General features: G+C 46.1%; 1 protein-coding gene across 1 annotated transcript in view; it reads left to right on the forward strand.

The window, feature by feature from the left end:
- Positions 1-939: 939 nt before the first annotated feature.
- cpamd8 (C3 and PZP like alpha-2-macroglobulin domain containing 8) overlaps positions 940-15,075 on the forward strand; it is a 31,963-nt gene continuing 17,827 nt past the window's right edge. Inside the window, exons 1-23 of the mRNA XM_041229547.1 lie at positions 940-1,231; positions 2,715-2,866; positions 3,416-3,438; positions 3,694-3,859; positions 4,194-4,246; positions 4,794-4,811; positions 5,096-5,150; positions 5,431-5,544; positions 5,857-5,941; positions 6,144-6,252; positions 6,641-6,868; positions 7,381-7,551; positions 7,796-7,924; positions 8,611-8,800; positions 9,223-9,398; positions 9,655-9,804; positions 9,943-10,104; positions 10,672-10,814; positions 11,267-11,329; positions 13,121-13,352; positions 13,641-13,794; positions 14,619-14,764; positions 14,914-14,965. Coding sequence (XP_041085481.1) covers positions 1,149-1,231; positions 2,715-2,866; positions 3,416-3,438; positions 3,694-3,859; positions 4,194-4,246; positions 4,794-4,811; positions 5,096-5,150; positions 5,431-5,544; positions 5,857-5,941; positions 6,144-6,252; positions 6,641-6,868; positions 7,381-7,551; positions 7,796-7,924; positions 8,611-8,800; positions 9,223-9,398; positions 9,655-9,804; positions 9,943-10,104; positions 10,672-10,814; positions 11,267-11,329; positions 13,121-13,352; positions 13,641-13,794; positions 14,619-14,764; positions 14,914-14,965 — 2,854 coding nt within the window. The 5' untranslated portion in view covers positions 940-1,148. The remainder of the gene's footprint in view (positions 1,232-2,714; positions 2,867-3,415; positions 3,439-3,693; positions 3,860-4,193; positions 4,247-4,793; positions 4,812-5,095; positions 5,151-5,430; positions 5,545-5,856; positions 5,942-6,143; positions 6,253-6,640; positions 6,869-7,380; positions 7,552-7,795; positions 7,925-8,610; positions 8,801-9,222; positions 9,399-9,654; positions 9,805-9,942; positions 10,105-10,671; positions 10,815-11,266; positions 11,330-13,120; positions 13,353-13,640; positions 13,795-14,618; positions 14,765-14,913; positions 14,966-15,075) is intronic.

A 15,075-nucleotide genomic window follows, 5' to 3' on the forward strand; every position in this document is an offset into this window, starting at 1 on the left:
TATCCGTATGTGCTAACCCTAAATATATTAGGAGGCATTCTTATTTATACTGCGCCCCTCAATGCTTGATTATAATCATGAAAAGTGTTCAGGCGGTTTTGAGTCTATAGCTGTTCCTAATAACAAAATGAAGTTTTTTTTTGTTTTTGTTTTTCTTTAATTATTAAAAGCTGGAAGCTAAGTTACACACGTAGACATGTCTGGCCACCCTTGCTTCACTTATATTGTCAACTACGCGGTCTTGTTTGCAAGCAGGGGGCATAAAAACAGGACCTGAGTGGTTTTGGATGAACAAGGCGCAGCGCCTCTGCGTGCGTATTGCATTACTGTTCCTATATTCGAAAGTTAAGCGTGTCTCCCTTTATTTTTGGAGGGTAGGAAAACTTAACCCCAGAAACCGCATAACCACATGCAAATCACAAAACTGCGATTCGGTTTCTTAAGCAGAACAGCGCAGGAGTTTTACTGCTTTGAAAAAAAAAATTCTCTCTCTCTCTCTCTCCAGCTCCCTGCCTCTGTGTTTTTCCTGAGCGGGTTTGTTAGTTGGTGTGTCTAAGCTGTAATTTATGGGTGTGGATAACGCAATAGCGCACTGAACGGGGCTTGCAGCGCCTGCCGGGGATCTGGTTAAGGGGGGCGCGCAGGCACACATAGAGACAAAAGCGAACATCAAAGGATTGAGGAGAGGGGGGAAAAACGCAAGGGGTTGAAAATAGACAGAGGAATAACTTTCCGAGGGAATAAACAAGGCTTGCTTTCTTTCTTTTTTTTTTTTTTTTTTTGTCTAATGCTGAAAAATGTGAGCGAGCGGTGCTGAAAGCGGCAGAATCAGGCACGTTTGAGAAGAATACGCTTGCACCCTTGGTGAGGGGGGGGGGGGGGGGGATCTGAACTTCTTAATAAGTGTTCTATCGGGCGAGGAAGAGGGGGGGGGGAGGATGGATACACACACACAAAAGTTGAGTTACCGAGTTTGGGGAACAACACAGACCACTCACTCACTCACCAAAAAAAAATATCTCGATGAATTGTGTGGCCTGAAGAGAAGAAATCCATGACGGGATACTTTTTAAAGTTTTCCGGGGAGGGAATTTCTTTGGGATTTTAATTTCAAATAAGAAACCCGCCTGCTGTGGACCTGGGTGAAAATGCAGAAGAAATATCGCACGCTGTGGATAAGCTGTGTTGTGTCGGTCTTGCTGGTTCATTCCAGCTATGCCCGTGGAAGACAGTAAGTATTATTTTAAAGGGACTGGGGGATGGGTTAGAGCAGCCCGGGGGTCACATTGAACTGCATATAAATGCGGTGTCCGTTTAAAATAACAGAACTATCCGTAAGAAGCGCTTGGCCCCAAATAATACTAATAATAATAATAATAATAATGATTCACGCGGCTATGAAGCGGTACCTGTAGGCTAAGTGTGGGTCTTTTAAAAATCCACTTCTTCAAAAACACCCAGCCCAAACTTCATTTCATTTGCAGTTTTTTTTTTTTGCTTCCCTCTGACAAAAAAAAAAACTCAGGTTATAATTAACATACAGTGGCCTGTATTGGTATGAACCCAATTAAGGTGCAAGTTGTCTAGAAAAAGCAAGACCCCCGAGGCAGTGTATTCGCGGAGGCTGGCGGTTTTCAATCAATTTATTAATGAATGAATGTAAATCATTCGCGTATTATTGTTCATATAACATCGTCCATATCATTGCGTTGTTCTGGCTGCAGATGACTGTAAACTTGTTATTGGCTGTGTGGGTGGATGCTACCTCTTGGGTTCTGTCTTCCTGATCGCACCACAGGGTCTGTGCTTGTTCAAGGGTCATTGAGTTTGTAATGCCTTTGTGTATGAAGCTTGCATGCCTTACTGTGGATCTTGTCAGATCAGCTCTAAAAGCACAGCGCCTTTTCATCTGCTCCTCAGGAGTACAATAGAAACACCAGGGTGGGAGTTTAATGAAGGTTTAAAAGGAATGAAGCCTTTTATTTTTACCAAGTAGCTGTTATGCACTGTGTGATCAAAAGGAAAGCTATGCTTTGTAATCTGTGGAAACGCACAAGGATGCTTACCACTGACATTTTACAGAGACCACCATCCGGCGTTTACAGGATATATGTGCTGGTGTGCTTGTGTAGGGCTGTGCTCTGCAGCCCTTGTGTTTGCAGGATATATGATGTGCTTGTGTGGTGCAGTGCTCTGCAGCCCTTGTGTTTGCAGGATATATGATGTGCTGTTGTGTGTGTGTGTGCGTGCATGCGTGCGTGCGCCTCTGTTTTCCGTGTTCAGTCTAGACCCCTCAAGTTTATAGCCCTGCGTTCCATTTTTCTCTCATAATCTAATAAGGAGAGATAGTGGACAGTTTAGATTAGAAGGAAAATAATACTACATTCTCACACCAAGGCACAAACATGGCAAGCCATGGTAGACTGTGGTAAATGATGAACCTGTATTTAAGATACCTGAAATTTGTTTTTGACATGTTACAAATCCTGGCATGCATTTTGAATAGTGAACCAAAGTAGTGAAAACTTCCCTCAAGTGTGGATTCAGGAAACCGGTTTCAGTTTCACCTGAATGTAGTCCATGTCTGTTTTAGTTTAGTGCAGCGTCTAACCTGTCAAGGGCGCTGTGAGTGAAGGACCCTCCAGCTGGATCTATTATAGCCTAGCCATTGTAAAAAGGACAATGAACAGCTAGTTTGCTTTCTTGCTCCTCAGAGGCTACTTGATAGCAGCCCCCTCTGTGTTCCGTGCCGGGGTGGAGGAAGCTGTCAGCGTGACCATTTTCAACCCCGTCAAGGAGACCACCGTGCAGGTCCAGCTCGCAGTCAAGGGGGAGACGGTGGCACACAGCCACGGCACGGTGCTGGGTAAGTGTCTCCTGCATTCGTTTTGTGATACTCTGCCAGCAGCTATATCCAATAAAAAAAATAATGCCAAACAAAGTTTAGACCCTTTTAAAAGTTTACCACAGTAAAAGCATAGCAAAGTGTAATAAAGCACAGTGAAAGCATGGTAAAGCATAGGTAAGCATGGTAACAAATTGCAAGGTGTGGTAAAGCATATTAGTAAACATTGCAAACCAGGATAAACAAAAATAAATGTTTAACCATGGGGGGGACTGCAAAAAATACCATGGTCAGCCTTTATAAGAGGAACTGAAACCTCTTTATTTCTAGCCAAGTGTTAAACATTTACAATTTTGCTTAAATACATGCAGGCTGCATACAGCCTTCACTTTTGCTTTAGGTTAAGTCTATAGATCAGGCCAGTTTAGGTCCCTTTCAGTATTTCTCACTATTTTCCATGTATAATGAAGTGCTACACACAGATGCATGTTGCAGTGATTTATAACAAATACTTTTTGCATTGTCTGTGAGCATTCTCGATGTAGTGTTTCCCATGTCTCTATTTTTCAGAGAAAGGAACAATCAAGTTAAAGGTGAGTGAAAGGTGTTTAATTGCAAGCCTGCAGGGTGCAACACAGAGGTGCATGGATGAGGGAAGCAGCTACACTGACCCATTCTGAGCTTCACACCTAGCTGCCCCAGTGCACATTGCACAGGAAGCTGCAGAGTGGTGTCAGGATAAATGTGGGGGACGGGGGGACTAAAGAGGTAAGAGGTAAAGCTTTTTTTTTTTTTTTAATGCTCCCCATGTGTGACTCAGGTGGTTCGTTCCTCTCTCTCCCTCCCAGGTTCCCTCCGGCCTGCGCGGGCAGGCTCACCTGAAGGTGTGGGGGAATCAGTACCTGGCTGATGAGGGCTACATCTTCCACAACTACACCACCGTGACCGTCGACGCCAAGGGCTCCTCTGTCTTCATCCAGACTGACAAGCCCGTCTACAAACCAACGCAGAAAGGTTCGCTGTAATGCATCGACTCCTCTTAGTGACTGATCAGTTAATAATGCTAACTTCAGCATAAGACACGTACTCGCCTCTCGACCAGAGCTTGCTGTTTAACTGAATGGTAAGATGCTTGTCTTGGGACTGTATGGGGTGTGGTTCACATCCAGCCCTTGCCTTCCCATTCAATTCAATGGGCTGAGACGCCAATCCATTACACTGCCAACAGCCAACAGACCTACCTTGCTTTCATTGGTTTAAGTTGCACTTAGAAAGACGCACTGTCTCTGTGAAAATGTTCAGATGATGGCTGATAGCTAAACTGTTTTCTCTTCGTGTTTCTCTGCAGTGCTGATCAATGTGTTTTCAGTCACACCTGACCTGAGGCCTGCCAATGAGAAGGTAAAGCAGACTTGTCTGTCTGTCTGTACATTTTTTACCTGCTGAAGGAGTTTACAGCTCGTTTTTCTCAACGCATAAAGCAGGGGAGACGGGTCCAGTAGGAAAATGTTTTGGCTAATTAGTTTGCACTCAAGTTCTAAGTAAGACTTTTAAAAAAACACGTAGCTGATATCGCAAAGCAAGCCAAAGAGAGAAAAAGTATTTCAGAACCCTGCATTTTCTAAAAGAACAGCCTGTGGACTCACCCTAGGAGAGTGGCAGGGAGGTGGAAGAGCTGGGGATAGGAAGGGAAATCATACCAACAAAACCTGCTTCAGCTCTGTTAGAATTTCTTCCTGCATTTCTAAGTATATGCCCAGTACAGGCTGGCTAGAGACAGAGTTCTATTGATCGTGCTGTAGTAAAGCCTGGGCACTGGCAGCCGCCGTGACGCTCGCACAGATAGCTGATTGTAGGGCTCTCGGTCTCTGAAAGCATGCTTACACTGCCTCTAATGTGTTCCTGTTTATTACTTGCGAACGTATTTATCTGTTTATTTTCTTTGCAGATTGAAGCCTACATCGTGGTAAGTAAACTTTTTTTTAAAGCGTGTCCTAAATTATGATATACAGTAAATATATTCTCACTGTGCTTACCCCCTCCTCAAACCTGCACTGTCCCCTCAAACATGTCCTTGGTTTTACGGTGGTGTCTACTTCGTGCTGTAGTTCAGCCTTCTGTGCGCCATAGAAAACAGGCGTGGTTGACAGTCCAGTTTATGTACATCACCTCCCCTTCCTCAGAGGGAGTATTAGCTATAAGTTGTCAAGTACAAACATGTCTTAAATGACTTGGTTCTGTTCATCACAGGACCCAAGGGGGTCTAGGATTATCCAGTGGTCTGACCTGAAGCCAATCTGCTGTGGTACGTACATTGGCCTGTCACATTGTCTCGAACACAATTCCATAGCAAAGTGTAATAAAGCACAGTGAAAGCATGGTACTGTACTGGGAAGCATTGTAAACCCCAGAGAGGTATGGTAAAGCATATAAAAAGCATGGTTAACTATGGTAAATGCATGAAAACATTGTAAAATGATCCTGCAAATTTACTGAGAGAATCTTTTGTGAAAGCATCTGCTCCGCTGTTGAGCTGTTTCAAGGCCCCGGTTTGACTTCTCTCCTGTTCTCGTTCCTCTTCCCAGGGATTGTGAACATGAGCTTCCCTCTGTCAGACCAGCCAGTTCTGGGGGAGTGGCTGGTCTTCGTTGACATGCAGGGCCACACCTACAACAAGTCCTTCGAGGTGCAGAAGTATGGTGAGTCTGCCCCTGGCAAACAAAAGATCTGGACTACACTTTGAGCTTCACAAAAAAAATTCTGGGACTGAATAATAATAATATACTGGTGCCACAGACTTTGTTCTGCTGTATTTTATAGAAAGAACTAGACAATACAGAGCTGCTGTTGGAATCCCCACCAAGTTCATTGTCAGGTTCAGGTGTGGTTATGCACCAGGCTTCTCAAAGCCAGGAAAAAGGGAAATCGAACCCGAACCTGCCCCTTCCTTTCAAGCTTTCGACCTTCTCTTCCTCCTCCTAATGGCTCCTCCTTCTCTCCATCTCCTCCAGTCCTGCCAAAGTTCGAACTGATCATCGAGCCTCCCAGGTACATCCGTGACCTGGCCTTGTGCGAGAAGGGAACCGTGCACGCCAGGTGAGCAGAACCTTTCACCTTTCACCTTCAGGTCCAGCTTGGACACCCAGCGGACACTGGTGTGACGCACTTGACAAGATCCCTGCCCTTGTAATGAATCTCCTCCTACTGCAGAATGAACCAGCCGCTGATCTCTGTCCGGGTGTTGAGCTCTTGTTCGCAATCCCGTCGATCACTCTCATGCGCTCTCATTCCTCCCCAGGTACACGTTCGGGAAGCCCGTGAAGGGAAAGCTCACCGTCAACATGACTGTGAACGGAGTGGGCTACTACCAGCACGAAGTGGGGCAGCCAGTGGTGAAGACCATGGATGTGAGCGAGGCACTAGGCTTTCAGACTAAAGCTTCAGCTGCTGATGCTGCTATAGGATTGCAGTTTAATTACAGAGCAGCTTTTAGACAAAATAAATCAATCATCAAAAAAAAAACTGTTGGGGAAGGTAGCTGCTGCCTTTTTAGATTTGCGGCTTTAAAATAAAAAAACATTGTTATAGTTTCTGTTTGGGGCTTTACTGCGAAGGCGGTGTAATTCAATGAACCCGGCTCAAGTTCTTATTTTGTCTACTACAGAGTTGTAACGCTGCATTTGATGTTTTTGGATTCAGCTCAATCAGAAATATTTGAAGCTGCACAATCCACACAGAGGTGCTGGATCCACAGTTCTCATAGCGAACAATTTTTCATCTTTTTACAACTTTTAGATTGACGGCTCTGCAACCTTCAATCTGTGCGTAAAGGACATGATGCCGGCAGACGTGGCAGAGCACTTCCGTGGTGCAGTGAACATCTGGGCAGCGGTGAGCAGCGTGGACGGCAGCCAGCAGGTCATGTTCGACGACTCCACGCCCATCCACAAGCAGCTCATTGATATAAAGTACTCCAAGGACACCAGGAAGCAGTTCAAACCAGGCCTTCCGTACAGAGGCAAGGTAACCCAGCCCTCTTCACTGCTGCCCACTCCGCAGTCTGCTCTAGTTTTAGCTGCAGGGAACCAAGCTTAGCGGGCATAAGAGGTGTTCCTTTTTCAGCAGCAGGAGGTTATAAATGATGTTGCAAAGCTCTGCTGCTGCTCAGGAGCCAATCTGATTGGTGGAAACACATCAGCCTGTTGAACTAGTGCTGAGACGAAATCCCTTTTTTCCAAATTTAAACAAATATTCCTTGAATTAGCTGGAAAACAGTACTATTTGTATCATATTACAGGAATAAAAAAATCTCTCAGGAGTAAAACAAACCCAGTGTCCCATCACATTACCTATAAATGGAAAGGTGAGAGCACACTTCTGTACTGTGGAACACTTAGAAATTCTCTCTTATGAACGAATCTGGTCGTTTCAAGCAGTGTTTGTCCGATATTCGAGTAGCTTGTGAAAACTCTTTTGAAGGTGCACATGTCACCGCAGTTATAGCGAGCCCACCCTGACCACTGACCCTGCTCCAGGTGGAGGTGACGTACCCTGACGGCAGCCCCGCGGACGGAGTGACCGTTCGGATCAAGGCCGAGCTGACCCCGAAGGACAACGTGTACACCAGCGAGCTGCGCTCCCACGGGGGGCTGGTGGAGTTCGAGATCCCCTCCATCCCTACTGCTGCCCAGTATGTGTGGCTGGAGGTGAGACTGAGAGAGTGGGAGGATGACGAGAGCTGTGAACTGCCCATGCCCTCTGTACTCTAATCGTGTGTAGCACTTTAGTAAAACTGTCAATTCTGTTGTAATATTACATGGAAATACGCATAGGTTTTCTGTCATTTTTACGAAGCAGTTTTTCTATCTGGGAAGTAATAAGGCACATGTTCAAATTTCGGAAGACGTTCCAGGAGCTGGAGCGTAACTGTTTTCTCCTCATCTGCTTCAGACCAAAGTGACGGCGATCGACGGCAGGCCGGCAGGAGAACAGTACCTTCCCAACTACCTGTCCATCAGCAGCTGGTACTCTCCCAGCAAGTGCCATGTCCAGCTGCAGGGCCCCAGCGCTCCTCTGCAGGTCAGCCATCCGATCAACCATGCAAAGAGAACCGGGCAAACCAGGATTCAATCACAGTCATGACAATGCCAGCTCCTTTATAGCATTACTGTAGCACAGCATAACAGTATTCAATCACAGTCATGACAATGCCATCTCCTTTATAGCATTACTGTAGCACAGCATAACAGTGTAGCCAGATCAAGATTTCACTTTTTTTCTCTAGACACGTTTCTACATCTAGCTAGGACTTTCATTTTTAAACCTTCAGGTCCCTGGTAAATCTGCTCTGAATGAACAGATCACAGCGTGAATATTTAAGTCACTCCTGAGGTCTGTCGTTTTACTGATGAGAGTTGTTCATGCCAGTTAAATAATAAGAATTGGAAAAGATATCATTTATGAGATGAACTGTGGTGTGACACCTGTTCCTTTATAACAGCACCTGAAGAGGTCTTGAAAAGCTAGTGTTTGTGTGCCAGAGTTATCAACTTTTAAATAAAATAAAACTCTTTTTCAGAAAACTGAATGAGTCAATTAGTCAAGCCCTTACACAGTGAAGTACAGCTCATGTATAATATATCTAGTCAAACCATAATGAATGGTGAAGCATCGAGGGAGCGCTTCATTGCAGGTAGTTCTGAAGCCCAGGACTGGGTGCAGCAGGTCGGTGTTGCTGAGTTGTCCGGTGTTGCTGCTGTTTTCAGGTGGGCGTGGAGGCTCAGGTGTCCTTGAAGTCCACGTGCCCGTGTGATTTTACTCTGCACTACGAGCTCGCCTCCCGGGGCAACATCGTGCAGTCTGGCTACCAGCCCTCTAACGTCACCCTGCAGAGGAGCAAGCGAGCCACCGTCACCTTCGACAAGAACGTCCGCACCAGCGCCCCCGCAGGACCTGGTGAGCAACTGTGGCGTGCCCAGCCAGACTGACACATTTAATATCAAACACCAGGAGCCAGCCCGCTGTGTGTATGTATGCAGTCTAACATTTCTACAAGGTCTAGGCATTTAGAAATACTGAAAGAAGCTTAATATGTTTAATGGAAAATGTTTCAATTAGAAGCCTTTCTCAAAGTCTTCCAACATTGAGAATGACTTCTGGTTGCCAAAACTTTTGCCATTGAACTTATTTTCGTAAGTTGTAGTTGTGGATCAAAGTTTTGTTTTTTTTTGTCACCTTTTATGTGAGAATCGGGTCAAGAAATCAATCAAAAAAACACCAGGAGGATTAATACTATAGAGCTGAAGAGCAGTACTGAGAAGATTCGAATAGACCCGGCTGACTCTTCAGCGCCGTGTGTTTCTCTCTCCCTCCCCCAGGTGCTCCCAAGCCCCCATCGCCAGCGGAGACAGACGTCTGCGTGACGATCCTGCACTTCCCCGTGACCTACAACATGGCTCCACTCAGCCGCCTGCTGGTCTACTACGTGAGGGAGAACGGGGAAGGGGTGACTGACAGCATCCAGCTCTCAGTGCAGACTGCTTACGAGAACCAGGTACCGAACAATACAACAGGGTTAGAAACTTCCACAGCTCTGCTGCGCCCAGTCCTGGGTTTCACGACAAACCTTTATTGCTTTTAATCATGTTTGGTAATGTTCACTGCTAATGCAAACCTAAGCATTTCCTGTTGTGTGATTTTTTTTATTTAAGTGAAATCATCAGTGATCCGAAGTACTTTTATTTTGAGTAAAGTCTCTTTGGGTGCTAAGAGGAATGCTTCTCATTGTATCCTCATCCCTCTCTGTCCAGGTGTCTGTGTCCCTGTCCTCTAACGAGTCCATGCCTGGGGACGTGGTTAACATGCGGGTCAGAGCGGAGAGGGGTTCCTGTGTGTGCTTGGCTGCCGTCGATAAGAGCCTGTATCTGCTGAAGCCAGGCTTCCAGCTCACTACCGACAAGGTGAGGGGCCGGGGTGGGTGGAGGGGAGGGGTACACAGAGAGGGCACCTGGCCGGCTATCTGGCGCCACGCTGTGAGATTTGTTGTTGCTGCATGTGTAACTCATCTAAACTTTCTTTACCGTTCACTCCCGGGACAGATTTTTCAGGACCTGGCGGACTTCGACATTTCGGACGCCTTCGGGATACCCAAGGACGATGGTCACTTCTGGTGGCCGGGGCTGTCGTCACGCCGACGGAGGCGTTCCTCGGTTTTCCCCTGGCACTGGGATATCACCAAGGATGCCCGCTTCGCCTTCACTGTGAGTGGAGGGGAGGGGGGTGGGGGGAGAGAGGGGGATACACCTTTAAGATTACTTTGAAAGAAGTGCTGTCCGCTCTGGTGTCGTGATGAAACTTTCCTCTGTTATTGAGTTGAGCTGCCCACCAGCACTTAGTTCAATGACATCATCATACTCAGGAGATCCTGCTGAGTACAGCTGCCAGCCAGACGCACAGGACCAGTCTCTCTCTCTCTCTCTCTCTCAAATTCAAATCCAAGCTTTGCCAAATCCAAGTGCAGCAAATATACAAAAAAAAAAATTATTCTCAAAACATAACAAAAAGAACGGAGCAGATGTTGGGAAAACCCTCCTGCGCACTTCGAACGAGGCTTCTCTCTCATGCGATGCAACGTTTATCTGTATTGCTATTCTGTTATTGGGTGGAACTGCACTGCTCAACATCTTGTGCTTTTTCATCTGTCAAGTGTCGAGTGTTTTTCCTAAATGTACCCCGGGACTGCAAATCTCAGCAAGCTGTCTGGATAAGCACAGTGCTTACTGTTCTAGGTGCTCCGTCCTGACCTGTGTTTTTTGTTGGTTGCTTAGGAGACGGGCCTGGTGGTGATGACCGACACGGTGAGTCTGAATCACCGGCAGAATGGGGGCATGTACACGAACGAGGCCGTGCCCGCCTTCCAGCCACACACCGGGACCCTGGTGGGGGCCATGCACTCCCGCGCCATGCCAAGGTGACTCCCTGACATCCTCTCCTCTCCACTATTGTTCAATTAATTCCAACGGGTGGATCAACATCAATACTCTACCTGAGAAAATAATGATCTTGTTTTTTTTAACTATTTCAATGATTTGTTAAATCTTAGCTGTCGCACATGTCTGTTCACTTTCTAACATGTGCAGTGTTGAAAGAAGCACACATCAAACATGATTTATATATATATAAATAAATCTGGTACCATACTAGGTTGAAGCTTGCAGATTGCATGCCTTTAGGTGGACTTTTACGCTCCCAAGTTCGTTTTGCTGAAGAGTTGAATGGAAGGGCGTGCTTTGCACCCAGTTGGTGACGTGCTTTGCCCACAAAGACGCTGCTCAGGAGAAACGATCTGGGAAGTCAAATCTCAGACAGATTTACATCTCTCTCCTTATCTTGTTTTCTTTTTCTGTCGTTTCTTTGTTCCAGGGCTGAGAAACGGAGAAGAACCTTCTTCCCAGAGACCTGGATTTGGCAGTGTCTCAACGTCAGGTTGGAACAATAACCCGTTATCTGTGATACTGTTGAGAGTCTACTTCTTCCCACTGTATAAACACTATGACATAGATACAGTATCTTTTGATGATTTTGAAATGGTTAAAATTCTAAGCCTTTAACAACTGGGATGAGGGATCAGGGATCAGGGATGGAAATTGCATAGAAGTTTTCACCCCATTCCAGGTTGTACTATGAGCTGGACTAACTGCATTGTATAGCTAACAAGCTCAGGTGTGTCTTATTCCGCTCGTAGTAAAACCAGGAATTTATCAAGCTGCTATGGAATGGGAGTCCCTGCATTTGAAGCTATTTACCCAATTGCACAGACTGCTCCAGTCACCTGGTAAATCGGTCATACGTTATCTGCTTCCATACATAGGAAATTAAAACGGATCTGTGTTTGAAAGGGAGCTGTTTGTGTTGTCGGTGTGGAGTTTTGGAGAGGCACTGGGGTATGAGAAACAGGGAACAGGGCTGATTACAGACGTTACTGTTGCCGGCATGCTGTCTGTGAGCTCCTTGGATCACAAGGTTAATTTTTTTTTCTAATCAGGGTATGAAAGGCGACAGTTTCGTAACTGCGAATTGTGCAGCTTGGCAGAGGTCGGAATGGGAAAATCTCTGATCTCTCTGATCACTGGGTGTGACTCGGACACCAGAGACCAGACCGTTTTTATTAGCTGTGGAGTGAATCATATGGACAGAGTCAAGTCGGATTCTTTGGGAAGTGGCTGGAGGAGTTTAACACCAGGCTACCGCAGAAAGACTGTAAGGAGACGGCTGGCTAACACTAAAGCACTGGTGTTTATACACAACTACAAGGATAGAACAGTCCTAGCAAATTACAAACTTATTATATAAAAAAATAGACACAATGTTTCTTAGCTCACAGCCGCAGTCTGCACTCGGACAGCTCGGAGAAGTATTCTCTCCACAGAAGGTGACAGCACAGCACAACTCAAAAGCTAGGTTTTCTCTGTCCCTAGAAACTTCTCCCTGTTCTCTCAAAGCTCTTAATGCGAGGCCAGGGAAAATGTAACGGTCACAATGATTGCATACCTTGGCCTTGCGCCCAGAGGCGTGAATGCTCTCATTTGTGAAAATAAAAACATTATTACTGCTTACGAGCTGTAATCCCTGCGGAACGGGGCTTGGAGAATCAGCTGCCACAAATTGTCCGGGTAAGTGGGATTTGGAGAGCTGCCAGAGCTGGAGAGAGGATTTATAAAATAATAATAAATCACATTGAGACCTCTATTCACTCGAGACCTTCCAGGCTTCACATAGAATAAACCTTTTAAAAAAAAAAAAGAAGAAAATTGATGAATGTGCACACAGTGAAAGAAATACAATTATTAAATACACGCAATACATTCTTCAGTTTTATATCGCTAGTGATAGAGAGAGGTGTATAAAATGATGCCTCTGTATAAATATTGCAGACCAATTGCCTTAGTCTGCAATAGTGTGATCCTTCAATAGGACTTAACGTTAATTTAAAGGGACAACCTTTGGAGACGACAGATGGCGGGAAAGTGCTCACCTCAGACAACTACTGTTTTCCTGACCTTAAACTCGGAACATAAGACACTATGAGAATAGCATGAGCCCGTTTGTTAATGCACATTTTTCTGGTGAATTTTTGCAAATTCCTACGGTTTCTCTGGTCTGTGTTCAACTATTCAAACTTTAGCGAATGTCTTTTTACTCTCCAACAAATCGGCACCCTGTCAAGCGGTTTGAGCGGCTGCACGCTTCCCTGGTAAGCTGTCCCGTGTTTTGCAGTGACATCACCGGAGAGGGCGAGCTGCGGCTAGAGGTTCCGGACTCTATAACCACCTGGATCACGGAGGCTGTCGGCTTGTCTGATGGGAAGGGGCTGGGCCTGGCTGCGCAGACGGAGCTGCGGGCATTCAAACCGTTCTTCGTGGACTTCGCCATGCCCTACAGCGTGATCCGCGGGGAGCAGAGCAAGATCATGCTGACTGTGTACAACTACCTGCCAGTGTGCGCGGAGGTGAGAGCCTGCAGCTGCCCCCAGCTGGCTGCTAGAGAAGATCTTTAGAGATTATCCAAACGCTCCATCACTTCTTATACATTGTAGATTTCTTAATAGCGGAGAGTTCATATTTAAATCACAGTTAAGTTACCCAAAGAAGTTCTCTCTTAATCCAAATGTTGTCTCTTTTTTTTATTACATTTTCATGAGAGCGTTTTCAGGAGTGTAGGTGTCATCCTCTGCCTCTCTTCTGACTGCAGACTTGTTACTCCAGTTAAAATGACACTGTTGTGTTTGGATCTCTAGGTCCATGTCAAGATCTCTGTTCCCAAAGGGATCAAGTTCGTGGGTCACCCTGGCAGGCACCACCTGACCCGGAAGAAGTGCGTGCCTCCCGGAGAAGCCCGTCCCACCTCCATCGTCCTGTCCTTCAGTGAGCTGGGACTGGCCAACATCACAGGTGAGACCCACACCTGTGGGGAAATCAGACTTGCTTTGCTTGTGAGGCCAGGACTACAACCCCAGGCCCCTGGTGAAAGGTTCACTCCCCTTTTGCAGTCCGGATGTTACAGGTGAGCAGCGAGCGTGCCATCTTAGTTTAGATGAATGAATGAATGAATGACTGACTGTCGTCCAAGAGGCTGCACAAGAAATGCAGGACAATCTGTTCACAGACAGTGGAGGGAAAAAGGCAGAGGGAGAGAGGCAGTTGTAAACAAACCGACCCAGAACTAGGAAAGCTTCGGAATCTCTCTGCCCCATGGATCCTCTTTCGGGTCACCGCAGCTAAACAGCCCTGTTCCCAATCCTTCAACAGGGACGGAATCTTTACCTCTCAATAGACACGGACAAAGGGACCGAATTAGCAGACTTGCATAAGAGGAGCAGGCATTTCCTGATGCCTGGGTATCTCCACGGGGGGGGTAGCTCGTCTACAGCTGAGTGGACAGTCCCTGTGTCCCTTTGTCTGTCTGTCTGTCTCTGTGCATGCAAATGAGTCTAACATCCTGGAAGTGGTGGTGTGGTCCTCCAGTTTCTTTTGGATTGTTCTGAAAGAATCCTTAGTCACTAGATATCAGTATAAACGAAAAATTCAAAAGACAAGATAAACAGGTATTCCAAATAATCACACAAAAAAAAAGTATTATACCAAAAGTGCCTTCCCAACACTGAACGTGTTCCTCTGCTTTCTACATTAAATGAAATGATTTTAACCACCCACAAACCACCTGATGCTTTTGTAGCTTTATAATATCAAAGTTTTTTTATTTTTCTCCTTCCAAGCATGGGCGTTTGCCTACAGTGAGGTGGGCTGCTGTGACGAGGGGGCGAAGTCTCCCCTTAAGAATGGGAAGCACCTGGAGGACAGCGAGCTGGACAGAAGGACCGCGGTGGGCATGGACTCCGTGCGGCGGAGCGTCCTGGTGCAGGTGAGCAGAGCGTAACAGAGCCACGCGGCTGGGCACGAACCGGCCACAGTGAGCGAGCGTACGGTCCTTTCAGTATTTAAAAATTTGTAACTGTAATTTTCAAAGTTTTTTTTTTTTTTTTTTTCTTTCTCCCCCCCACACACACACAGCCGGAAGGTCTGCCGAGAGACTATATCTACAGTGTGTTCTTCTGTCCTAATGGTGAGTGTCCCAAACAGAGTATTGGGGTAAGAATGAAGGCGGGAGGGAAGGAAGGAAGGAAGCAGGGAGTGAGGGCTCATTTAGAGTAAAGACCATGATGAAAGCACAGG

The sequence above is a fragment of the Polyodon spathula genome, chromosome 26 (assembly GCF_017654505.1).
Source record: "Polyodon spathula isolate WHYD16114869_AA chromosome 26, ASM1765450v1, whole genome shotgun sequence".
NCBI lineage: Eukaryota > Metazoa > Chordata > Actinopteri > Acipenseriformes > Polyodontidae > Polyodon > Polyodon spathula.